We start from the raw sequence: 27774 nt of genomic DNA, 5'->3' as shown, positions 1-27774 counted from the left end.
GGCGTCGGTGCATAGCTTCCCAAGGGGAGTACGTCAAAGGTGACCATCGTGATATTCAGCAATGAGGGATGTAGCACTTTTTCTAGGATGAGTTTGCAAACTTAATTGTCTGACCTCGTACATTAGAGTATTCATGACATGTAACTCTGAGTGCCTAATATGTGTTTAGTCATATATTTGATTAAACAGCACCTTTGATATTTCTAGTTAAAAAAAAAAAAAAAGGAAAGTACCATACCCCTCTTAGGTAAATAAACTCATTAATGATAATGTTTCTATAAGAAATCAGGCATGACATACTTAAGATTTACAGACCTTCATACAGCATGGTAACCTACCCAAACTTCAAGGACTACTTAAAATTCTTTTTTAGAATATAACTTCGTAAAGTGGAATATTTGAGAACTACATATGACTTAAGTGTATTTATGTAAGATGCTATAAGAGGCAAGAAGAGGCACTTCAGCAGAGTGGTTCAGACCATTACCCAGGAGCTAGAATTAAATAATTGAAACTGAATTAAATAACTTCTTTAATCCAGCGTATAACCTAGTGCTATTACGGTGTCCTGCACAGAAGAGATAGCTAATATGTATTTGTTGAATAAATATATACATTAAGGAAGCAGTTTGCTTCTGTGAAAAGAACGCAGGCTTTGCAGTCAGACACAGGTTTAAATCCAGGCTGCACTACAAACCAGCTGACCCTTGTCTTCCTTTTAAAAATAGGAATAATATATTTATTTTATAAGCCTGTGGAGAGAATTAGATACAACGCATGTAAACCACTAGCGCAACTATGGGCAACTGGAAAGTGCTCAATAAATGATCACTGATAACATTAGTTTGCTCATCATTTGCAGATTTAGTAAAGAAGACCCTGGCACAAGACAGCATAGTCAAAAGATTTACACGAAATACTGTAAAGACTTCTCCTGTGTGGAAAGGGTTTGAAGATTATATATATATATGGGCAATAACGAGAGTCAATGATTAGATTCCTGTACATAAGCCAATCTTGGTAGGTCTTAGATTTTCAGAACCTATCTGGCCAAAGAGCCAATAAAGAGATGAGATTTTCAGAGCATAGAGGACAGTATCTGAGGGAAGATTAGCTGTCTTGTGTAGGCCAAGCAATGAGGACATGTGGTTCTCTCCAGATTTACTGTGTAAGTTCTGTAAACATTTCTGAGGCTCTCGCATGTGAAGTAGTGGTCTATTCCCTGGGGATGCAACCATGCCAAGATGCAAGCCCTTTTCTGGAGGAGCTCGATGCAGTAGAGACAGTGTCAGACAGCAAGTGTGAAGCAGAAGATGGCTGGGCCCTTAGTCTGGTCTTGACATTCAGGCAAGGCTTTTTAAAGGAGATGACCTCTGAACTAAGGTCTAAAGAATAAGAGTTACCCCAGACATTAAAGGTGAGGGGCCTGTTTTATGTAGAAGTAATAGCAGAACAAAGGCAAGGAGAGTTAAATTGCATAAAAAAAGGTGCCAGTCTTAAACAGTCTGATACTGCTCCAACAGTACAGTGGGGTGGGAAGAATTTAAGTTGAAGAGATAGGAAGGAGGCAGGTCATGGAGAACCTGGGAGGCCAGGCAAAGCAGCCTGGAAACAATTAGAGGAGAGACAGTATGTGAAATCTAAGCAGCTTTCCAGACCCTAGGCAGATGGAACTGTACAGAAGGGAAGAAAAAGTGTTTTGTTTTTCTATGTGGATCAAGATTATAAGTATCCAGAATTAATGACTTTTCCTTAGAGGGTATTCTTGTCTTAGTGAAGCAATCTGGAAAATGGAGAATCACTTTGTTTTAAGTAATGACAATTCATTTAACATTCCAAGAAACTACAATCCATCCACGTAACGTTACCCCAAACAAAATACCTGACAATTATATGCACTTATGAACACCCTTGCGCTTACCTAGCAAGGTCTTAAAACTTAGAGACTTTTGGTTCTACCATTTACATCTAGAGTTTATTTGCAGATAGAAGCTGCAGAGTATCCAAGGTAGTCAAAAAAAAAAAAAAAGCTCACTCTTTCCACCTCAAGGGTCTTATCATTCGATTAAGGAAAAAGGGGGCACCAAACCCAGCTTAAAAAACAAGAAAATAAAAACAAAGATAAGAAAGAAAAAAAAAGACTTACGGAGACCACACTCTTGGGAAAGCTTCTATTTCTTCTTGTGTGTACTCATCTAGACGTCTTGGTACTTTTCGTGGTTGAGGAAGCTCTTCCACTAAATTCTTAAGAATATCTTCAGGTATATCCTGGGTTAAATAAAAATGTAGGCTTAATTTTCTTAAAATATATTCTTTAGTAATAAGTTAGTAATGGTAAGTATTAAAAAATAATAAAATCAATATTTATAAATGAGAAAAACAATATGAACTTTGTGAAAATTCCTGAAAAGTATATTCAATCAACGATATAAGTAATCTCATTACAGTAACACACTTCATATTTTAATCTTGACAAATGTATTTCTCATAAATTAGACATCTTCAATTCTGACAGTTATTGAGCCACTAAGTTCTATTTTTGTTTTCTAAATACTGTTTAACTGATCCCTCTCTTTTTAACTGCAAAAAAGGCACTACCGTGGTTCATTCTCATGATTTGTTATCTGATGAATATATGTACTGGGCCTACTGCTTCCAGTGCTATAACCTTTCATACTCCATGTTGTTGCCAGAAAAAAACTTTCCAAAATGAAAATCTGCTAGATCCTGGGTCATTTAGCCAACAAACATTTATGGAACTCCTTCTATGAACCAGAAATTGTGATAGGTGTTGAGTATATGAAGGAAAATAGAAAGATCATGGCTTCCAAAGGCTTGCAATTTTTAAAGTGACTTCATAAGAACTTTAATTTTTCTCTGCAGAGAAAAATTATGAACCAGAAATTGTGATAGGTGTTGAGTATATGAAGGAAAATAGAAAGATCATGGCTTCCAAAGGCTTGCAATTTTTAAAGTGACTTCATAAGAACTTTAATTTTTCTCTGCGCCAGATCCAGAATCAACCATTTCTAGGGACTAGCACTGAGAAAACAAGATGTGGGCATTAGCTGTGCTGTAACTTTATTTTATGAATATATAAAATCTTATGATACAAAAGTTAAAGTAAAAAAAAAATCTAAAAGGTATTCTCCAAAAAAAATCTCATTTTCTTCCCCATTCCTTCCATCTCTTTGTGCCTATATACCAATAAGTAGCCAGCTTCATTTTCTCATTTATTTTTCCTGTATTTCTTTATGCAAAAAGAAGCAAATATAGTATATATGTGTATGTAAACATATGTATGAATATATGCATAGAAAAGGTAGCCTGCTATCCACATTCTTTTTCACCTTGCTTTTTTTACACTTAGCTTAGCGATATATATCCTAGAAAAACATTACTTACCAAGTCACAACAATATTTGTCATTTTAGTTTTATAATTGTATAGTACTCAGTTGAATGGATAGCACATAGTTGATCCAATTTTCTATGAATGAGCATTTGTTACTATTATTTTACTATTATAAATAATGTAGAAACGATAATGTGTATATTTTTAGCCTAAATTGCTATAAATAAGATTGCTGGATCAAGTATGAATCGCCTTATGTATGTACTTTGTTAAATGTTACCTAATTGCTAGATTCTTTATGGGTTGCATCATTTTGTACTTCTACCGGCAATGCATGGCTGCCTGTTTCCCAATGAATGGCCTTGACAATAAAAGAGTTGTCAAGCTTTTGAATATTTAACAATCCATTCTTGGGGAAACGGGCTCATTTATTTTATAGTCGGAAGTTATTTAAGTAATTTACTGTTCAACTAAACTACCATGAATACTTAAAACATCCACTGTCAAATCTTATAACAGGGTAAATAATATTATTTTTGTGTCTGTTAAAAATTATGGTTTCTAAGAAATGTGACAGTATAATCGGAAACAGCAGTTTTTAAATTCTTGTGATTCCATGAAGGTCATTTATCCTTAGATAAATGCTCCCGTACTTGGTACCTCAAGGTAAAGTGGAAAATTATTTTCCTCATTCATGCGAAGCAAAGGTAATAAATTGACCATTTTGCTAAAAGTATGAGTTGCATGTGTTGTTTAAGCTAACAACAGAGCACACGAGTGGCTTGAATAGTGGATATACTTGTGTTCTGGAATGACTTTCTATATAATTCCTCTAGTAGGAACTATAAGGACAGTAATCATAACCATGGTCATCATCGCAACTACCATGTTTCCCCGAAAATAAGACCCAGCCGGACCATCAGCTCTAATGCATCTTTTGGAGCAAAAATTAATATAAGACTCGGTCTTATTTTACTATAAGACTAGGTCTTATATAAGACCGGGTCATATATAATATAATAAAATATAAGACCGGGTCTTATATTAATCTTTGCTCCAAAAGATGCCTTAGAGCTGATTGTCCGGCTAGGTCTTATTTTTGGGGAAACACGATAGCACTTACTGTGCCAGACCCTATGCACTTCACAAATGTTATCTCATTTAACCCGTATGGAGCAGGTGCTGTTATTATACTAATTTCACAGATGAGAAAACAGAGATAATAGATTACTAGTACATGGACATAAGGTCAATAAATAGTGCGGCATGGATTCTAATCCAGTCTGATTCCAGAGCCTGAACTCAACTATGTTACTATAGACTAGAACCACTGGTGTTTCATTATAGTATATTAAGGAGAAAAGCTAAGTACTTAAAACAGTGTAATAATAATAACAGGAGCTCCGATCATAGTTCCTTGTTCAAAAAAAAGCAGTTATTAAAGTGAAAAAACAGAGCTTACAGACTTTTAATTTTAGTCCAATTACAGCTGACTTTATGAAGAGCAATTGTTATTATGGTGTGCTTACTGAAAAATACAGAAAATATTTCAGAAGTTGACATGAAAACACTGAAAATAAGTCTATGGCAATTATTTTAAAAGAAGATAAAGTATTTAATTGAGAATTTAGGAAAAGCGTCTGACCAGTGACCACTCACTCACCTCATCTGGGAAAAGATGCAACCTCTGCATCATAGTTCTTCTGTGAAGATTTTTGGGTAGCATGCCATAAATAGCTAGTTTTACAATCTGAAAAACAGGTATATGTAGGACTCAATAAAAAATAAAAAATATGACTTTTGATATAAAGAAGGCAAACATAATTAAAGATAGTTAGGAAAACAAGCAAGTGGGCTAAGACTCAATAGGGATATGAAAGTAAAGAAACTAAGACTTAAGTAGATAAGTTGCTGCAACAGAAAAGGAACTTTTACCATCTTGTACATTACTTTGTTCTTTAGGCTCTATGTGTTTATTTTGATTTAGAAAAAAGACAAAAGGAAGAGATTAAACCTATGTATGTGCCAATTTTAGCAAGACTAAGAAGGAATGCTCTAAGCTTTTACAAGAACTTGTGGCTCAAAATCTATCACACAGTGACAGAGCAGAGCCCAGAGAGGCCATAATCCTGTGTCTTCCAGCTGGGAGATCAGGTTTCCAATTCAGAAACTAAGCCTGACCACACAGTTATGAGACTGACTGTACAGGCCACAGATCTACAACAGTGGTAATGGTTAACATTGACAACTTACGACGTGTACTTTGGTCAATACATTCCATTTGTCAACTGTGTACAATGCTGAGTCTCATTTCACAGATGAGGAAACAGATTTAGTGAGGTTCTGGAACTCCCCCAATTTCATGTATCTAATAAGGGGTGGTGCTGGAACTCCAACCAGGCAGTCTAACTCCCAGAACAGACCCCTGGTACATGCAATCCCACTTACGATGTGTTTCTCTCCATGACTTAGCAAGAAGACAAAAAGTCCCTTCTCTCGACCATACCCATTCCCAACAAGGAAAACTAACCTTTCTTTGATTTACTTTTCCCCTTTTAAGCTTATCCTCATTGTTGGTTTAAATGTGATTGCATGTGTTTTGTCAAGAGTAGGCCACCCAGTGTCACCCTGTGCTCCATAATCTCCTGGGGGGCGGGGGGCCTCCTAGTATAGAGCGTCTACACATATTCTGTGAATTCTTCATAAAACGACTGATGGAGACATTTAGAATGTTACATAGATTTTTGCCATCTATACTCAATATTTGAAGGATATAATTTGACATGTTTTAAAGCTTAATGCCCTAAAACAATCCACGTTAGAAAACGGCTTCACTGTAAGGGGACTTCCTATTCCTTTTATTTTTTCACCAAATCAGACTACAAAATCTCTCCACATACGAAAGCTAATGATATCCCATACATATTTTCCGTCTATTTTCTAGGTTAGTGCTGCTAATACTTTATGTTCTGGAGACTTTATGTAAATGTAGATTTATATTGTTAAAATTAAAAGCAATTGAAAATTCAGTTCCTCAGTCACACAGTCACTTTTCAAGTGGTCAATTACCACATGTGGCTAGTGGTCACCTTATTTGACGGTGCACACATAGAACAGTTCCATCATGGTAGAAATTTCTATTGGACAGCACTAATCTAGCTATCAGCGTTTACAATGTTTAATGTTTTAAAAGTCTTAAGCAGAAACTGACAATGTTAAGACTACTTAGCGTCTTTTCTGGATAAGCAAGTCATTATTACATTCTCTGAAAATCACCCTTTTAGCAATTTTCTTCATTAGTAGGGTTACTTGGCATTTGGTTTTCATGTTCTTAAAAAATTTAGTTGACTATTTACTTGAATTAACAGGTTGGTATTTTAAAAATTTGCCCTATTAAAAAATACAAACGTAACAACTCTAAGAAAGGCTAGAAAATGTGAAAAGGTTCTAAGCTGACAGGGGAGAGAAAAAGAGACAAACATACACCTCCAGATAAATATGATAGGACATGTACATACAATCAAGTATTTCTAGCTTTACAGACTTAAGCATAAACTCTAAGGAGTTCAGGGAGTGAGAAACATAGAACAAGAAGAGGTTAATAAATATTAAAGATCTTCCTCACATAATCTGTAACCCAGGGCAAGTGTCATTTGATCCACACAAAATAACTTTATTAACTATTGGAGGGGAAAAGACATACGAAAGGAACTATGATAGAAGGAAAAATATAAGGACACAGGAACTCTTAAAGAAACTAAATATATGAGAAGGATAAAGGATATAAGGAAAGGACTGAATCAATATATTTCTTTGGTTTTAGAATTAATGATCTATGTAATTATAAAAAATATTTTGAAATATTTAATAACCTACTAATAACTATTTCAATGTATTAATGTATTTTACAAATACTATTCTAAGACTGTACTAATAATCAGAAGAATGCATTATGAAACAAATTATCTTACAGGCCACATGATTAGCAAATCATGTGTGCTGGCAGAGGACTCACTGCTCCAGACCAGACAAACACTTTAGGGGAAGTAAAATAAATGGCCTCTTCCTTAGCAAACCATTCTTTTTCAAAACACAAAGTCAAAATAAAGACTTGAAAAAAAAATTAAGCTCTTTAAATGAGGTAATAATTCAAATGGATTTAACTCTGAAATATTTTCCAAGCCATCATCAAACATTTTTGAACGCATTTCAATCTTTGTTTATATATACAAAAACACTCCCCAATTACTGCCAATTTAGCCAATGCCAAATGCTTCACATCAGAAAAGTTAGCCTATACTGCCTCCTAGTGTGCGGTGAGCATGCCTGACTAAAACACCAACTTGAATTTTAAAAACATTCTAAAACGCTAAAAGTATAATTTGTTGTAACAGTTATGGTACATATTATCAGCAGTCCTTAGAACTTTTTAATACCATTATATGCAATCCATATTAACGGTCAAAGTAGGATACTTTATTTGACCCGTAATAGTCTAAAAACACCCAAGTTATGAAACAGAGCGTTAAATATTCCCTAAAAAGCAATCTCTGAGTATGTGTTTGTAAAATAGCTACAAATGATGAAAAGTAAAAATAAATAGGAAAGCATGGAACTTCCAAATGTTATGTTAGGCCTTATTATAATAAAATATTCCCCACCCCCTGATAAATCTCAGGCAGTATGACACCAAACAAATGGTTACATACTGATGATAGGTATTTATTTTTGGTCACCATTTTAGGAAAACAGAGAAGAATGTCTTCAGAGTACCGTGTTTCCCCCAAAATAAGACCGGGTCTTATATTAAGTTGTGCTACAAAAGACGCATTAGGGCTTATGTCCAGAGGATGTCATCCTGACAAATCATGCTAGGGCTTATTTTCCAATTAGGTCTTATTTTTGGGGAAACACTATAACATTTGTTCATTCATAAATGGATTTAGGTAAAAAGCTAAAATAGTTACTGATGGGGAAAATGCTATCTATCTTATGAGTATAGTTCAAAGATTGGGCTTTGTAGAGTTATAGGAAGGAAAAATAAAATTGTTAAATGGCAACAGGAGATTTTGCTTTTAGCAACACTGAGGACTCATATTTGGATTAGAAACTTCTCCCTGTATATAATTCAAATGATAAAGTAATAAATAAACATTAGTGAAGTTAATGATATTCAAAAAAATTTTTTTTAAAAATCATGGAACCAATTGGAGGCCAGAAACAGGAGAAAGTACTACAAAGAAAAGAAAGTCCTAAAAAAAAAAAAAAAAAAAAAAAGAAAGTCCTAGGGCTGCCATTTGTCTTGAGGGCATTAACTCAGTGCGAGTCTTGGGTGTTAAACGGATACCACGTTGGGGTCAGGTAGTAGGATCAAAGACTCTCATAAACCTAGATTTTGAGCAGAAAGGCAACATCCAGGGTGAAGCGTGGGAAAATTAAAAAATAAGTCTTTCCTGAGAGTTAACTGCTAACTATGAGCCGATCTCAAAAGGCTTTGAGCCCCCAAATTCATCCTTTTTACGGGGATCAAAATCTAATGTATAGCTTAAAGAGGTCTTAGAAAATCCAGATGTCTAAAGTATAGCTTAAAGAGCCCCATAAACCTGCCAGAAGCTAAGTAAATCTTTCCTGAAGAAATGTACCTTTAACGCAGGCCTCAAAGAATTCCCAGAGATGAAGTTCCCAGGTACATGAGCTTACCAAGTATCCTGAGCAGAAACAATAAATTACAGATTCAACAAGACCACTAACGTTAGAATCAAATATAAATGCTAACAGTTATGTTTGAAATGCCTAAAGAAATATGAGGGAACCAAAGTATGACAAAAGAACAGAAAGACTATCAAAACTGACCAGCAATCTTAAAAAGAAACAAACAGTAAAATTTCAAGAAAAGGAAAAAAATACAATAAACGAAATTAGGAACCCAATAAAAAGGTCAATCAGATGAGACATAGGTAAAAAGACAGAGAACTAGAACATAGATCTAAAGAAATTATCGATAATGCAGCACAGACAGGGAGATACAAAATACGAAGAGAGCTAATGAATCATGCACAATAAAGTGAGAAACCCTACTGTAAGTATGAGATTTCCAAAAGGAAAGAACAGATAAAGAACAAAGGGAGCCAATATTACAAGATATGTCAGCAAATTTTCAGAACAGACCACACCAGTCCTCAAGCAAAATAAACAACAAAATTTGAAAAGAAACATGAAAACAAAAGCCAAAGAAAAGATCTTAAAAGTATCCAGAAAGAAAAGACAGAATACATACAAAGAAACAATTAAACTGACATCTGACTTATCAATAGTAATAACAGAAGCTAGAATCTGTTTACATAATAGCTTCAAAAAGCTGAAGGAAAAAAGCAGTTATCCTAGGATTGTGTATATAAGCAAAACTATCTTTCAAGAATGAAGGCAAAAATAAAGATAGTTTCAGACAAACGAGAGTTCACTATTGAGAGAATGTTATGACAGGAGTGTCAGTAAGCACTTCATGAGGGAAACTAAATCCAGAAGGAAGGCTGAGTTACATGAAGGGACTGTAAGCAAAGAAAAATCATAAATCAGTAACTATGTAAAATAATAACAAGACTGTTGAATTGGAAGGGTTTTGAAAAATCTTGAATAGAGAAAAAATATAGATTGTGAGGAAGAGTGGGTGTTAAAAAAGCTTTGGGCCTGGATTTGATTTGAAGGACAGTAACTATATTAACCTTAGACCTCTGATAAACAAACTCCATCAATCCAAAAGAAGGTAAGAAAGAAGGTGATGAAAAAAAAAACAAATTCTAGCCCAGTAAAATTTAAACTGTAAAGTGTTATATCAGGCAAACACTAGCAAAAGGTTGACACAGCTATATTAATATAAAAAAGTAATAGACCTTAAGTTAAAAAGCATATTGGAAATAAAGAGGGTCAGTATGTACGCTGATCAATTCTTTACAAAGATTATAATTCCAAACTTAAGTTTAACACTCAAATTTCAAAATATGCAAAGTAAAAACTGAGAGAACTATAAGGAAAAGTGAACAAATCCACAACTGAGATTTCAACATAACTCTTTCAGGTCATCAATAAATCAAGTGAACAAAAGAGTCAGTAAGAATATAAGACTGGAACAACATCTTCAGCATATCTGATATAATGGATGTATAAACGTACCGGTACATACTCGTGCATACATATATGCATCTCTCTCTCTCGCTCTCCCCAAGACATTTTCAGCAAACATATTATATTTTAGGTGATTTGATCATGCAGGTGTTAAGAAATTTTTTTAGTATATGTGCTGCCGAAGCGAGCACAAGAAATTTTTTTAAGAGTATCAAAATTCTTTCATTTGATGAAAAATAGTAAATAATAATACTAAATAAATAATAAATAGTAATTAAAAATATATAGAATTGAATGATAATGAAGTATTTATCAAAGCTTGTGTGATACAGGTTAAAGAATTTATAGCCTTGAACGCTAGCTATATTGGAAGACTGAAAAAGCAATGTCTGAACCAGTTTTTCCAGAGATGATAAATATTAAAAAAATACGATAGACTTACTGCCACTGGATCCTTCTGGTGAAGTTGAGCAGCTGTTACTTGTTTAAATCCACCTGGGTAACTGTTAAAAGAAGCAAAGACCTTAAAACTGGGAGTAGGCTATAGTACAGTATTCTTGAACAGAAAATTCTTTTATAATACAAAACGTTTTTATTATGAAATTATACTTGGTTCTGGAAGCTAGGCTATTCATTAGTGCCTTAAAAATTATTTGCAATGTTATTCTATTAAGTGGTCAGCCATCATTATTTCATAAAAAGTTTCACATCTTGGAAAATTTCTTGGCACAACTATTTATATTTTGGAATTTAAAGTTATTCACTGTTCATTCACCCATGCATTCATTTATTCATTCATTATGGGGTAGTTTATCACTGTTTGAAGTAAGGAAGAAAAAGCAATGCGCCAAAATATTTCACATTCCTTGACAAATTAGACAAAACGTCTGTATAAATTAGTAGTCAGGTTTGGGGAAAATAGTAGTAGACCATTTGGTTTTGAAGTCAAACTCTAAATAGGTCATGATCCTGTTCCCTATTAACAGTTGGTAAAAGACCACTACGAGTTATATGTTAGTCCTAAGTAATAAAATAGTTCATTGTGTTCAGATCAAAATTACGTATAATATGGATAAATTGGAGACTTAAAAATGTGTTTATTTGGGATAGCATAGGAGGCAGCTTAGTAACCTGATACCCCAGATTCAGATCTGATATCTAAGTTTGCCTGTGGCTACCGGTCTATTAGGCAACTCATTTTACCTCTTTATAAGTTTACCTCTTATATATGTTTACTTATATGAGAAAAATGATAATATTTGTCCCATCTATGTTTCAAGATTTTTATGAGTCAAATGAGAAAATGTTTGTGAAAGTGCTTTAGAAATTTAAAACAAAAACAATATACAGATGTAAGGTTTTATTACACTGAATGGATAAGTAAAGTCTAAATGATTTTCAAGGAAGGAAAAAAGAAAATGTAAAATTAGTGGACTGTGCAAGAAAAATTTACAATTACCTAAATGTGATTCCTTTCATAAGTTTCTTTCAGCAAGACTTGAAAACATTTTAAGATAAACCACCCTTTTAGGAATAAAATTTAAGAAAGCATATTTAAAAGTTTGCTGAGAAAGACAGATAATTTTCAAATTGGAATTTTAAATTGATATTTCATTTGTTTCATGGAATTTCAGCTGCAGAGAAAGAAATACCTGTCTAGACTTCTCTTCCTGTATTCTTTCTCTCCATGGAAAAAATACTTTACACTTTTAATGCTGAAGATTATCTTTCTATTTTTAACACTGTGATGGAGAATACTAAAGCATAATGCCATTTACATTATGTTTCAGGAGTTTGGACTTTATACTGAAAAATTTGGAGAGCTACCGTAAAATTCTGAGTAGAGGAACAACTTGAGTAATGCAATACTCAGTTGATTTTTACTAGTGAAAAAATAAGTACAAAAAAAGAAAAAATAAGTACATTTCTCCTTCAGTATGGGATAGCCCGATTGGAGTAGAAAGGTATTTGTTTGCGATAAGCCAAGATTTTTCCAATTCATATTATTAATAATTCAGCAAACACTAACCAAATGCCTATTACGCTGGTGCTGGAGATATACATATAAATATGTCAAGATCTTGTCTCAAGAACAATGATTAAATAATTCTGTTGAGACATCGTATAGGAAACGGTATCTCTAACTCATGCCAATCAATTTTAGATGGCAAAGTTTAAAGTGCACACATACCCATCTTACTCAACCTTTAAAACAATTAGAAGTGAATGTTTATAAAATATAATATCTATACAAGAAAGGACTTTCTGAGACTAGCACATATAGAAGGAATTACAAAGGAAAAGAGAGATTTAATTATCTAAAAGTTAAATAACTGTACAGAAAGGACATCATAAAAAAAATTTGTAAAAGGTAAAAAAATGTAATGGTGGATTAATATTCTTAATAGATAAAATGTTCAGAGAAAGTGATCAGGAAAGTATTGAGACCTCACTATTATGTAAATGTAAACAATTACATGCCCATCAAAGTAGCAGAACCTTATTATTAAACTATTTTCAATGATAATACTGTGCAGTTTTGTAATTAACAGATGTTCATATGCAAAAATTGTGACAGTAAACCGATGTTTGGAAATACCTAACAAAGACCAAAAAATGATCATCCCTTTGATCCTGAAATACATTAAATTTCTGGAGTTTTATTTTAAATAACTATATATAGAGATACTTAATGGATAAAGGTGTTTTCTAGGTCTTTATAAAAGTCAAAATTTTAATTTCAAAAAAGGGAGCAATGATTAATTCCTATGTACCACTACATAGGAACTAAAAATAATTCTTATAAAAGGGCTCTCTGAGAATTTTATATTAAGTGGAAAAGGATATAAACATTTATATTAAAATGTTGAGTCAAAGGATGAAGGGCGATTTTCATTCTTTAAACTTCTCTGTATTGTCTAATATTAGCATGTACTAAAACTTTTATAACAAGAGAGTTAAATTTTGAATAAATAATTGCAATAAAGTTTTAGGAGCATAATAAAAGTAGTATGTCCAAAGTGTAAGTCAAGAGTCAACAGAATCAGAGAAACAAAAAGTGATTATTAGCCCTATGGGAGATGAGGAAATAGGGATGGTATCCCAGAAGGGACGACATCTGAGTCAGATTTTAATGGATAAATAGGAGAGTTCATGAGAAACAGTCTTGTCAAGGAGAACAACACATGCAAAGGCAGAGGTAAAAAACTGCAATATGTTGGCTAAAATGAAGTATTAAGAAGCAGTAGTGGTAACTGAATGCCAATAATTTGGAAAGATGTTTGGATTTTCCTCCACAGGGGCGCGAGCATGACTGAGAGGGCTACTAGCTGTTCACTACTGGCTGTGTTACTATTTTCTTTCATTTGCAGTAATACTGCAGATATTATTGTTATAGGAATTATCCTAGCATTTTGTGTCAATACTTCCTTTTTTGCTTTACTGCATTATGTTATCCTGACTTCAGCTTTCTTTCCCAATTACCTCTAAATTTTATACAATGTGGTTTATATGTCAAGATTTGCCAACAGCAGAAATTACTAAAGATGGATATGAATTTATTTTTGTTAAGTTGAAGATTTCATAAAAGTATTGGAGGAGAGGAAATGGGCAAAGGATGGCTAAAGGAGGCAAAAAAGGTATTCCAAGCATTTAAGACCTACTTGGGCAAGAGAGGAAAAGAACCAGATGAGGGCATCAAAGTCTGCTTGTCTAAGACAAAGACGCAATTGGAAAGAAAAGAGCAATTTTGATCAAGAATGAAAGAGCAACATTTCTAATCATGTCTTGCATACTAGTGTAGAAGATACACGTAATTGAATTTGTACATGCCCTGAGGATGAGGGGTTAACTAACACATTATATGACAAATTCAAGATCTCAAAAGATCTTAAAAGGCTGGAGATAAAACTTAACATGGAGTAAACTTAAGGTATTGCAATTAGATTAATACGTAACTAAAACACACGGGAAAGAGAAGTAGTTGAATGACAGCATGTTCGAAAAAGACTTACGGGTTTTAGCTGATAGTGAACTCAGAGTGTCACATAATGACATGGCCTTGAAAAGCTCTATTGCAACAGAACACTGTGTAACTGAAAGACGGAGAAGTCACACTGTATTAGTAAACCATCAGAACACAACCAGGCAGGTGTATTCAGTTAAGAAGGATACTGACAAGCAAGGATTGTATCTAGAGAAGAGTGATCAAGATATAATGGAGGTATTTGAAGTGAAGCTATAAGTAAGAAAGTAAGGAACTATGAAAGAAGTACAGGTGTTTAGCTTAGGGAAAGAGAATCAATCAGTGGGCACTTGCTAATCACTGTTTTAAAATTATTTCTAGAATGTCATGTGGAAGAGATATAGTCATTTCACACTGTCCCGAAGAGAAGAAATACGACCAATATGAAGGCTAGAGAAAAATAGACTATGACTCAATAGCATAAAGATCTTTGAAAGAGTCACATTGCTTCAAAGGTGGAATAAATGGGCTGCCCTATGAGTTATGAGATTGGTATAGTTCAAACACAGGCAGGGAGACATGTAACTTGAAAGGTATGTCATGGAGATTGTAGGTATCTTCCAAACTTGGGATTTTGCTCATGACTCCTTAAACATCTCAAGTACTTTCTGATGTTCAGGATGGTTCTGGAACAACAGTATGATGAATTACAGGAAACAGAAAGAATGAAGTGAAAAGATTGACTAAAAACTGAGTATAGTCTTGAGCAGAGAGGTTCTGTAAAAAGTTGCTAGGAAAAACAAATACTGTCAGTTATTTGGTACAGGTTTGTTTTTTGTTTTTTTGTTTTTTTTATTGAGTAAATTATATATGTAGTCTGAGTAAAATTAGTATTTTTTTAAATGCCAAAGTTTGAAATTACATTTTTCTTTTAAACAGGATCAAAAGTATTATTAAAGTGATATATTTCAACTGCCCATCTTCCTTGACAATGGCTTTCATTGTCTTACCCAGTATGTGAAGAGTATACTTTTTGTTCCCATTTGTTTCCAGAAAACGCAATGTGCCTTGTGTTCATTATGACAACATGGTCACCGCAGTCACCTAGATTTAAAAAGAAAAGAGATTTTATATGAAAAACCAGGACTTTAAGAAAAAGTGGCCTTGGTTATTTATAAAACTTATCAAAGTCTAAGCAACACATTCAAAATATAAAGCAAGTCAGTATAATATCAATATTCTTGAACAGATTTCTGTTGGTGCTTACGTAACATCTCAGCATAGAAAGAGTTGGCTAGCCATTTGGAAAATCTTGACACTGGAAGGTGAAAGAGAATTTAATAAAGATGCCAATACCAATAATACATCTTTAAAGGCAAACTACTGTTATTTCGATCATAGCCTACCATTAATAATCATACTTCACTAAAAATGTTTATACTAAGTATTTTTAAATATCTAATACAAATTTTCCCTTAATAACAGAAGAGAAAATGAAAACAATATGTATATAGATATAAAAAAGTATGTTTTGCCAATAGGTAAATTGAAAACAAATGTAAAACATCACAATTTATTCTTCTTCTCAAATTTAGAGAACAATAGAGTACTATGATCTTATTCTTAAATACTAACCCAAGGTTTTTTCCAACCACATTTAACTAGTTAAATTTAAACTGCCACTCTCAACTATGATTATATATACATATTTGACAGGACAGTATGACTTGAAAATTAAAATAGATGTATTGGATTAATTTTCCAGGGAAAAGTAACCCTAAGATTGGCAGTTCATCTAAAAAAAAACCCCCAAAACTTCAAAAGTCAAGTGTTCACGTGAGTCACTACTCATGGCAAAATCAACTAATCAGAAACATTTAGTAAATGCCTACTCTACTAATAGAAAAACAAAGACAAAAACAAAAAAACTTTAAAAGATTCTAGAGCTTATTTAAGGAAAAAGACTGGAAAAATAGTAAGTACAAATAAATACAGTATATGAAAACTAAAGATTATATTAGCGATTCTGTAAGAGCTTTGAATTTGAATGACAGAATTTTCAGAGAAGTTCATAGTCTACATAGGAGAAGGGTAAGGGAAAGAGGATAAATCAGGCGGGTTTTCTTCACTACAGTGAAAAGGAATCCAGAGATGTGAAGGAAAGACCTCGGAAGCTTGCTGTGAAGTGTGCTGAACAGGATAGTATGACAGTATTTGGCAAATTAAGTGACTAAAGTTCCTAAAGGTGACACATGATGGGCTATTAAGGCAGTTGGGCAAATGAACCAGATGAACAAATAAAGAGGGTGAGAAGATATCTTTCATCTCAAAGAATGCTGAAATAAACCTTAGTGTTCACCCAGATATTCACAGTTGAAGAAGCCAAGTACCATTAGGGTTAAGTGATTTGGCAAAAGCTCACACACCAAGTTACTTAACAACCTGTTCAGACTATTTCCATGACACCTTTTTAGAAGGAAATGGAATCTTTAACTTTTCCTTAATGCTAAATTTATTTGTAAAATTAAAATTGCAAAATTAAAACGATGCATTAACATTTGAAATAGACTGACACTTAACTGAAGAGAAAGAGAGAAATATACACTATCTGGGTAACTTTAAGAAGAGCATCAACTTTTTGTTTTCTAACAAGCCCTTAAAAATTTAAATAAGTAATAATATGAAACAGAATACTAGTGATTAAATTAGATCTAACCTAACCTTTGTTGGGAATTGTTTGGTATGCTAGTATTCATAATATTAACCTTTAAGAACTATGTGCAACTTTTATTTCATTCCAAGCTGACCAGCAGTATTTTAAGATAATCTAGTAATAACTTTAGATGGTGCTAAAGAAAGGTTTCCCTCTGCTTCTTTTAAATGTTCATATAGTCCTCCTCAACTAATTAACCTGTGGGGAGCAGGGAAGGTGGGGTCCTCATGAAGAACAAGACACAATCCAAAAATCACCATGAGCCCTTTCTTTTCATTTGTCAGTGAAAAAGAATCATGTTCAAAAAGCTCCCAAGTCCCAAATTCAGGAGGATAGTTCTAATTAGAGGGAGGAGGGAATTCTTGTCCTAGTTCAACATAATTTCCATCTTGACCCACTACACATTTTCCTTAAGAAAATAACCTTATAAGTGAAAAGCTGGACAAAGTCCACTGGCCTAAAAAGTAGTTCAAATATCATCTACATTACATTCAGATACATTATTGGTTAACTTTTACAGTCACTCCTGGATAGATGACCATCATTTGTAATACTATTTTTCTGGGAAACTGAATGTCAATTTTCACATAAACATGTTTACAGTGATTATGAGTCAACAATACATGCTTAATAAATGCTGATTAAGCCAAATGTTAGAAATAAACTTTACATATAACATTTGTAAATTGAAAACTGCAATTTAAGTTTCTATTTTGGTGACATCTTGTGGACATGAAAAGTTTTGCTGATATAAGATATACTCGTATATAGTGGGAAACAAAAATACAATTCAGTCTTTAAAACGTAAATTTCTAACTTGATTGAACAGCTATTCTCCATTACAGACGGGCAGCCACAAAAGCTCTTCTGGTTTTCTAGTAGAATGTTTACTCACCAGTACTTTAGGAATACTTTTGCAATAATGACCCGCTTGTAAGGAAACAGAACTTTATTTCAGTGGACAGATAAGTGCTATACTTTAAGAAGGAAATTAGGTACCTACTACTAATTCTACTTTCCCCCCAATTTTGTATCATTTGCATTTCCACAAAGACAACAACCTAAGAGATCTCGTCTATCACTTTGTTGATAATCATTGCTAAGGAAAAAAAAGATTAGCAAGAAATCACAGTGTAAGTAGCTAAGAATCAGCATGCGGAAGTAGAGTGTGTAATTTCCGGCAGGAGGAAACAACTGCCTGGGTTCTAGTCCCAGTTCTACTATAATATAGCTGAGGGACAGTGAGAAAGTCACTTTCTTCTTCTGATTTTAGTTTTCTCATCTATCAATGATGCAGTTAAACAAAATATCTAAAATTCCACGGAATTAAACAATTGTATGAATTGGAGAATGACTATGGCATTCTCCTGGCCTGCCAAAAAAAAAAAAGTATTTTTAAAGTAAAGAGATATAGTTAGTCAAGCATAAGTCTGCTGGTCACTAGTTTACTTCCAAGTACAGTTAACCCTTATTATTCGTGGATTCTGTACTGTGGATTAGCCTACTCCCTCTAAAATTGATTTGTGACCCCAAAATCAATCCTTGTGGTGCTCTCCCAGTCGTTCACAGACATGCACAGAATGGTAAAAAGTCTGAGTAGCTTAACATACATGTCTGCAGCTGAGGCTGAACACAGTGAAAGCTCTGCCTTCGTGGGTCTGCTCTTGTACTATTAACAAGTATCCTTTTACGGCCTATGTAGCGCTGGGGTTCTTGGCATTTATGATTTTAATTAGTGACTTCCCTGTTTAAAACCCAAGCCTGCTGCTGAAGTGCTGTGTAGTGTCCCTAAGTGCAAGAAGGCTGAAATGTGTCCTGCCGAGAAAATGTTACATAAGGTTCATTCAGGTATGAGTTATAGTGCTGCCTGCCATGAGTTCAGTGTTAAAGAATCAACTACCCCCCCCCCCCCCACACACACACCTACACACAAAATAAGGTGTCTTTAAACAAGGCTATGTAATGACTGGTTGACAAAAATGTGACCAGAGGCTCACAGGAAACTAACTATTTCCCCTAGAAGCAATGGCTCGGTGTTCATTAATTCAGCACTCACAGCAACTTTAAAGAAAATAACTACAGTGAATAATGAGCACTGACTGTGCTCATAAAACACCTGTTTAAAAGTGTCGCTCCACAAGATACTCCTGACAAGCATCTATTATGGGCCGGACATCGTACCAAATGCTTGAAAAACAAAGAATAACATGACAAAATCCTTGGATATTCTATACTGACAGATTTCACAGGGTGTGGCCTTATTTTGACATCTTACTGAAATTTTCATTAAGTGAAGGAAAAAGGTTAGAGCAGCAAGTATAAGAAATATGGGAAATCATAAATCCTTGCTCTTGCCCAAATCAAACCATCTGGAATACTCTTCCTCCTCGCTCCACAGATCCAAAAATCTAACTTAGTTTAAATGACGGGGCCCTGGTTAAAAGCAATTTCTTCACTCTCAAAACTGGGATTTGGGAATGGATGCACTCACTCAACAAACACTTCTTGCATGCCAACTATGTGTCAAGCACTGTTACAGGCACTAGGGACGCAGCTGTGGAAAAAACCAGGCAGAGTTCCTTAGGCAGAGTGACCTTAGTGAAGGTAGGTGGACAATGAACAAATATTTACATATAACAAGTCAGGTGGTAATTCTTAAAAAGCCAAGGTAAGGATAGAGAGAGTGAAAGGGCAAGCGGAGGAATCAGGGAAGGCTGCTCTCAGAATATAAATGACTGAGCACAGATCTGACAGATGTGAAGGAGACAGCCATGGAGACATCTGGGAAAGAGCATGCAGGCAGAAGGAGCAAACTGTGAAAAGGGCCTGAGGAAAAAAATGTGCCCGGCAGGCAAGGGAATGGAACAGCAACAGGCTTAAGTAGATTACTCAAGGTACAGAGAGGCGGGAAATAAACTCACCGAGGGAACAGGACCATATCATGCAGGTCCTTGTAGGGCATTTGGTAGAACTTTGGCTTTTATTCTGAATTTCATTTGGAAAAGGTGACTAGCTGATTTGTGGAGAAAACAGCAAAGGAGGGCAATAGTAGAAGCAGGGAGATCAGGGAGCAGGCTTTTGGAATAATCCAGGATAGAGAGTACAGTGGTTTAAAATTAGAGTAGAAGAGAAAGAACGAGAGGGGGCCAGATATCTGTATCTGTATCTATATATGGAGTTGAACAAAGAGGAGTCAGAGTCACAGATGAAGCAACAGCTTCTACTAGAGCAACTAAAAGAATAGAGATGCTATTAACTGAGGTGGTAAAAACTGGAAGATAAAGGTTGGTTTAGGTAGGGGAAGCCACGAAGTAAGACATCTCCAAATGGACTAATTCTATTGGACATGTCTACTAGACACCCAAGATGTTCTGAGTAGAAATTGGGCTGTGAGTCTGGAATCCAGGGAAAGGGTCAAAACTGGTGATATAAATTTGGGAGCCATGAGCCTAGATTATATTTAGGGAACTAAGACTGTGATCCCATAAGGAATGTGAAGAGGTCCAAGTACTGGGCTCTGGGGCACTCGCGATTTTTAATGAGAGAAAAACAACTGGGAGTTTATAAAGCTGAAGAGAACAAAGGGGACTGAGGAAGAGGAGTTAGCAAGAGGGAAGAAACAGGAAGAATGGCATCCTAAAAATAAGTGAAGAATGTGTTTTAAGAAGAAAGTTCTCTCCATGAAAATTAGTCCAGACTCTTCAAAAGGTTAATTGCAAGACAAACATAAGAGAAGGAATATACTAGATTAAAAGACTCTAAAAGGACATAACTAAAGGCAATACAGAAACCTTGGTTGGATCCTAGTCAAGAAAGTAATAACTAAAAACAAATTCTTGGGACTACTAGAGAAATTTGAAAACGCCATGGACATTGAACTGTATAATTAAATTGTTTATTTCCTTAGGTAGAATAATGGTATTTTGGTTACATAGGAAAATATCTTTATTTTTAGGATGTGTATGCTGAAGTATTTGGGGGAGATAATAATGATATCTTCAACTTAATTTCAAATGACTGAATAAAAAAACATATGATAAAATGTTAACAACTGTGTAATCGAAGTGAAAGGTATAAAAAATTCACTATACTATTCACTGAGCATTTCTGAAAATGTGAAAACATTCATAATAAAAGTTAGAAAATGATAAAGGACAGACAAACTGGTAAAAAAGATGGGCAAAAGACAAGCATAGACACAGAAGAGGAAATGATAAAAGGCCAAATAATAAATGATAAAGAGGTAACTCCATTTGTAATAGGAAAATGCAAATTAAAACCATAAAGAGAGCATTTCACATCTACCTGAGTAGTCAAAAGTAAAAAGGATGAAAACACTAAGTGTTACTGAAGAAGAAGAGTGATGGAAACTCTTACAAACTGTTGGCAGGAGACGACATTGGCACAAAGACTACCTAGCTTCCTATGCACCTTTGAACCCAGTAATTCCTGTCTTATTGAGCTTGGAGAAACTGCCACATGAGTGCTGGGAAAAACGTACAAGAATATTCATAGCAATGTTGTTTGTAATGGCAAAAAAATGGAAACAATACAAACATTGAGGACATGGGGATTCAGTTCATTATCATCATTATTCTTGTTAACTTTCTTTAAAATTATCTATCTATCTACCTACCTACCTATTATCTATCTCTTTGTATATTTCATTTTATAAAACATAAAGTTAAAACTGTGACCAACTGCGACAAATGTTGTTGAGGTCAAGCAAGATAAAGAGTAAGAACTGACACTGGACCCAGCAGATGGGCATTGATGTGCGTAGGTTCAGTGAAGTCGATCAAAACTACTATAATAAACAGACGTCTTCTAGTACGAAAACAAAAACTTTCTTGTTTTGCTTTGGAAAAAAGGTACAGAAAAGCAAATCTATTCATTCAAAACAGTGAAATGTAAACTTTCCATGCCTACCTAGCTCTATGTATCTTCCTGGGGGAAAGAGCTTTTAGAAGAGAGGGCAAGCTTATTTGCTCATTTTCAAAACCTGTCTATTGAAACGCACATTGCGCCATGAAGAAACACGTATAGGAGTGAACATTTTAGTCCAAATCAGCATATTTCTGAGAGTGAATGGAGGGGCTACTGATAATTTGGTGGGGCAATGGTGTAAAATGGGGTTGTCCCAGGCAAACCAGTCTGTATGGTTTTCCTAGGAATAAGCTAAATTCATTTTAGTGCCCTAGTAGGTTTTTAGCAAATGATGGCATAAGGGATCCTCAGAAAAAAAAGGTCCTTAAAAAGCAGCCCAGTCAAACTTCTTCAAGATTCTATCTGGCATGTAAACTGTGGTTACTAATGACAGGTCTAAAATGATACTCACTCAGTTGATGGTACACAGGTTTATGCAATCCTTGAAGTTTGACTGATGCCATAGCAGCAAGTTTACCAGGGGGCTGCATTTTCGCATCTAAAAGATACCAAACTCGAGCAAAAGTGGCCCATTGCTTGAAAAAAACAGAAGAGGAAATAGAAAATTCTAATTAAAATGGGAATAATTGAGTTTATTTTTATATACCATCACATGTATTCTATAGTTAGTCAATAATTACTCTGAAAAAAGATTCTATCACTAATCAATTTTTTTGTTTTGTTTTAATTTATATTTCTGCAAAAGGGGAGTCTTTTCTTATTATTCTGCAAAGATTAACACGGTATTTTTTTCCTGCTTGCTTTTCTATTAGCAGTATGGATCAAGTTTTATTAAAAACATTCCAAAGATATATTCTTTTTTACATTATGACATATTTTTTTTGTATCACAATAGAATAAAATCTGGAGTGGTAATGAGAAGCATTTATGAAAGTAGAAGTTGTTTATGAAGGTCTGAAGGTCTTCAAAAATATTTTGGGATTAGTAGACACATCACATTGAAATATGAGTGGCCAATTAGGAACTGAACACTAGTCAGTTTAATTCCAAGACAGAGTTAAACTGCAGAACGTAGCTGGGAAGGTACAGATGGATGATGCTAAGCAAACTTAAATTTTAAAAAACTGCCTTAGACAGACACCTTTAGGCTGCTTCAGGCATAGACCACTGCCTTTAGGTTCCGGTTAGAGCCTTCAAATTCAAAGAAACTTACAGACCAGAAAGATTTCGACCAGATGCTTTCTCTATTGCATATACACAAGCAGCTAAACAATGATGGGAAAAAGTACAACTAGGCTAGCTGGTTTTAAATTTAATTATCACAAAACTCAAATCAGCCTATATATAACACTGCTAACCAATTCTGTTTTACTCCTGTTCTCATTTTTTTTAAATCTATTTCCCCTCACACATCTTTTGTCGGATTTATCCCTATTTTATACATATTTGAGGCCATTGTAAATGATACTGCATTTTTAATTTAAATTCCTGATTGTTTGTTGCTAGTATAAAAATACACCCCATTTTTGTATATTGGTCTTGTATCCTGCAATCTTGCTAAACTTATTTATCAGTTCTAGTAGTTTTTGGTAGATTCTGATTTTTTACATAGATGATCATGTCTTTTGCAAATATAGACAGCTTCTAGCCCATATTCTTTCCCTACCACGTTAAGCATATGAGCTAATAAAAAAATTCAAACAGTGAGGACTCTCCAGGACAATCCCGTTCCTTCAATAAATTTAAAGGTAAAAAAGATAGGACTAGGAATCTATTAAGAGAGACTTAAAAAACATAGCAAATTGCTGCACTTTGGATCCTAATTCAAAGGAACAAATGGTAAAAATATTATGTATATACATAATATAGGTAATATATACGAGAAATTGGAAATTTGAACATACTCGATATTTGATGATATTAAAGAATTGCAGTTAATTTTTCATTTAGCTTTGATAAAAGGTATTGGAATTTTATTTTATTTTAAAATTTTAATCTTGTAGAGAACATATTGAAATATTTACTGATGAGGTAATGAATCTGAGATTTACCCCATAAGGGAGGGAAAGAAGTGAATGGGGGTACAGATGAAAGGATATTGGCTATTAGTTTTGTGAAACTGAGTGATATCTACTTATATATGACTGTAATTTTCCATAATAAAGTTAAAAAAAAAAAGCAACTCCTGATCTTACTTCACCACCAGCTACTTCATTTCTTTCCTCTCCTTTCTCTCAAAACTCTTCCAAAGAGTTGTCATTACTCCAATGGTCTCTTCCCCATTCTCTTTTCAACCTATTACCTACTCCAACCTGACTTTTGTCTTCCAACACCCATCACCATCACTCTACAGGCTGTCAAAATGACTTTGACCTTCATGTTACTAAAACTATTGGTCAATTCTAAGTTGACCATTCCCCTCTCCTGGTATTCTTTCTTCACTTGATTTCCAGGACACCACCGTGTGTTGCTTTTTTCCCCTACCTTTCTGGTTCTCCGCCTGTCTCTGGCCTCTGAAATGTTGAAATGTCTCAGAATTCAGTTCTTGGTCCTCTTCTCTACACTCACTTCCTCAAGGACTTTATCCAGACCTATACCTTTAAATGCTATTTGTATGCTTATGAGTCCCAAATTTACAGCTCTAGCCCGTACCACCTTCCTGAACTCTACACTTACCGTGTTTCCCCGAAAATAAGACCTAGTCGGACAATCAGCTCTAATGTGCCTTTTGGAGCAAAAATTAATATAAGACCCAGTATTATTATATTACATTATGTTATATTATATTATGCTATATAAGACCCGGTCTTATATTATAGTAAAATAAGACCAGGTGTTATGTTGTTATGTTTGTTAATGTTATGCTATGTTATGTTATGTTATGTTAATGTTATGTTATGTAAGACCTGGTCTTATATGATGGTAAAATAAGACTGGGTCTTATATTAATTTTTGCTCTAAAAGACGCATTAGAGCTGATTGTCCAGCTAGGTCTTATTTTTGGGAAAACACGGTAAATCCAATTGCCCTCTTAACATTTGCATTACATTGCTTCTTAAACCAAATATAGCAAAAGGCTAGTTAATTTCCCAATCTACTGCAGACCAATAGATTGGGATTAAAAATATATAAAAAAATTAAAATTGCGCCACAGTGCCAAATTGGCACACAAGTTTTTAAATGTTTAATTTTAATTCCTGTATTTACCTAATCAGGGACAGGTAACAAACAGCGCAGGGAAGGAATCACACTTGGTACGGAACTGGGCTAAGAGGCATCTTAAACCGATATACAAAACTGAACTGCTCTTCCACCTGAATCCTGCTTCAATCTCAGGCTTCCCCATCTCAGATGATAGCACATCCTTCCAGTTGTTGAAACAAAAACGTCGGAGTAATCCTTGTTTCTTCTTTTGCTATTGTGCCACATGCAACCGTTAAGGAAATCCTATTGGCTCCACCTTTAAAGGGCACCCGACCACTTTTCAACACTTCAGTGCTACTTACCCTGGTTTGTGCCACCACCATGGCTAATAACCTCCAAACGGATTCTTCGCTTCTACCCACGACCAATCCCCACCTCTAAGCAGTCTATTTTCAACTCGGCAGCCAGCGTGCTCCCTTTACCACCTAAGTGAGATCGTGATACTTCTTGGCTCAAAAACCTCCAACAGGTCCTCATCTTACTCAGTAAAAATCAAATTCTTACAATGATCTACATTGACCTATGTGATCCATCTTATTACCTTTCCGACCTTCTCTCATAATACTCTTTCCGGGGAGTGGGCTGGGAATATGAACAGGACTGACTTAAAAAAAAAAGGAGGGGACGAGTACAGAGAGAACGACAGCCAAGTGGTGGCAAGAAATCACGACCCCCTTTTTTGTGCTTTCCTGAGGCATCTCCTCGCCCTAGGATTCAGCTTTCCTGCCGACTCAGCTTTACTAACCCCCCCGGAGCCACTGACCTCCTTCTGCCAGTGTAATGAATCCCATTAAGCAACAGAGTCCGAGCTCACCTGAGGCGCTCTAGAGAAACTCGACATGTTTCTCCACCACCAGCAGGACCGTCCTCCTTCCTCCAGTATCTAAGTTCAGTCCGCAGCATCACGGGCCCGGCGGGAAACACATATAACCAAGCATGACAGTTCCTAGGCCGGCCAGCACTTGTCTGCCTTCTCGCTTTTCCTGGGTCCCCTCTAATCTTCCCACGGTCGCGATTTCGTCATGAAGAAGGAAATAATGCGGTTATTGAGAGAATAACTCCCGAAATTCACCCTCTTGCTAGAAAAGCTGCGGAAAACCAACGGAGGACACATAGTTTCCAGCCGACCTAAGTAGACGGGAACCGGAAGTGCATCAGCAGCGCGCGGCTGTTTTGATGTGGAATTTCAGACCTGAAACTGGGGCTCAGCTCCGAGGAGATGGATCGGTACCTGCTCCTTGTGATCTGTAGGGAAGGAAAAGTCTCGTCCGCTGTGGGAGGGGAGGCGGAGCACCTGCCAGGGGCGTCTGTTGAGGGTACCGAGAAGCAGCCAGGTAAGTGCTGCGCTGGGAAAGCGGGAACAGCTTGCGGGGAGGAGAAGAAATTTGAATTTGTGAACTAGTTTTGCTGGAGAGGGACCGATATCGAGTTGTCCCAGGGAACTGCGACTCTGGCTGGGATCGACTGGAGAAGGGCGGAGATGTGTCATGGATCTTCGTCGAAGCATAGGGACACATTTGTGGATGCAAGATTCCAGCGCTCAGAAGTTTTTGGCACAGTAAAAATGTAATTGAATACATTCTCCGTGCCTTCGTAATGGAATTTCTGTTTTTTTGAAAATATATACATTCGGTAGGTATTTCTGCCTCCTGTGTTGCAAATGCGGGTAATAGAAAAAGGAACAAGATGGAAGAGGGTCTAAGTTTCCCGGGTTTACATCCTAAAGGGAAGAGACACCCCACACATAAGTTAAAAAAAAAAAAAAAAAGATAAATTTAAAACAATTTTAACCGTTTGAAATTGCACTGCTTTTTGATGCTCCTGTCTAGACTCTGTATTGCATTTTATATATTTGTTTTGATTGAGCAGGCATATTGAGGAGCAAGTGTGTGTGGTTGTATTAATATGTAGGGTATTGTGACAGGGTTTCTCTTCCCAGCTTGAAATGAATTATTTTGAGGGAATTTTAGATTAAACTGGCTGGCATGCATAAATCGGGAGCTTTTCCTACTTTGTCAGCTTGCTTTAGATGTATTATATCAAAACTTGAAAGGAGCATAGTTCTTTTATGTACAACATACTGTTCTTGAGTCTCTGGTGATGAAATTAGAGTAGGCCTAGATTATGTAACTCTTGAGCCCATTGAGTTAATCTGTTTTTTCTTTTTCAGACTTAACAGCAGCAAGTGTTTATCAGCTCCTGAAAAGAAGCATTAGTGCTTCAACTAATCCAGAAGATAGTACTTTCCCTGGTAAGTGTAACGTAAACCTCTCTTTTCCTTAGCACAACATTTATATTGGAAATAAATTAATTTGATCATTTAGATGTACAAGAAATACTTGTTGACTGTATACAAGTCACTGGACTAGGGAGGTAACTAAAGAAACACAAAACAGAAAAAGTTACTGTCCCTTTCATCCTGATGCTTGAATGTCATAAAATTCTTATGACATTATTTCAAGTTCCGAGCTTGAGTTTTATTCCCTTTATGAAATTTTCTTGCCCATTTTTAGCTCCATATAAAATAGAGT

The 27774-nt window shown here is 35.1% G+C and overlaps 2 protein-coding genes across 5 annotated transcripts in view; one reads left to right on the top strand and one right to left on the bottom strand.

Annotated features, from left to right (window-relative positions):
* MRPL13 (mitochondrial ribosomal protein L13) overlaps positions 1 to 26209 on the bottom strand; it is a 33578-nt gene extending 7369 nt beyond the window's left edge. Inside the window, exons 1-6 of one of the 2 annotated variants that reach the window (XM_019717080.3) lie at positions 26058 to 26209; positions 22491 to 22614; positions 15450 to 15543; positions 10918 to 10978; positions 5017 to 5103; positions 2147 to 2268 (exon numbers count right to left, since the gene is read on the bottom strand). In XM_019717080.3, coding sequence (XP_019572639.1) covers positions 2147 to 2268; positions 5017 to 5103; positions 10918 to 10978; positions 15450 to 15543; positions 22491 to 22614; positions 26058 to 26084 — 515 coding nt within the window. In that variant the 5' untranslated portion in view covers positions 26085 to 26209. Of the gene's footprint in view, positions 1 to 2146; positions 2269 to 5016; positions 5104 to 10917; positions 10979 to 15449; positions 15544 to 22490; positions 22615 to 26006 lie in introns of both variants that reach the window. The other variant, XM_019717173.3, reaches the window with a different exon arrangement.
* Positions 26210 to 26389: 180 nt separating this feature from the next.
* Positions 26390 to 27774, top strand: part of MTBP (MDM2 binding protein) — a 67264-nt gene continuing 65879 nt past the window's right edge. For 2 of the 3 annotated variants that reach the window (XM_019716845.3, XM_019716980.3), the window contains exons 1-2: positions 26390 to 26577; positions 27414 to 27494. In XM_019716845.3, coding sequence (XP_019572404.3) covers positions 26463 to 26577; positions 27414 to 27494 — 196 coding nt within the window. In that variant the 5' untranslated portion in view covers positions 26390 to 26462. Of the gene's footprint in view, positions 26578 to 26854; positions 26876 to 27413; positions 27495 to 27774 lie in introns of those variants that run through there. The other variant, XM_088798964.1, reaches the window with a different exon arrangement.

Source organism: Rhinolophus sinicus, chromosome 6 (genome assembly GCF_057876585.1).
Source record: "Rhinolophus sinicus isolate RSI-liver-muscle chromosome 6, RSI-T2T, whole genome shotgun sequence".
NCBI classification, from domain to species: Eukaryota; Metazoa; Chordata; class Mammalia; order Chiroptera; family Rhinolophidae; genus Rhinolophus; species Rhinolophus sinicus.
The sequence above is the reverse complement of the archived record's forward strand: the minus strand, read 5'-3'. Positions and strand labels throughout refer to the sequence as shown.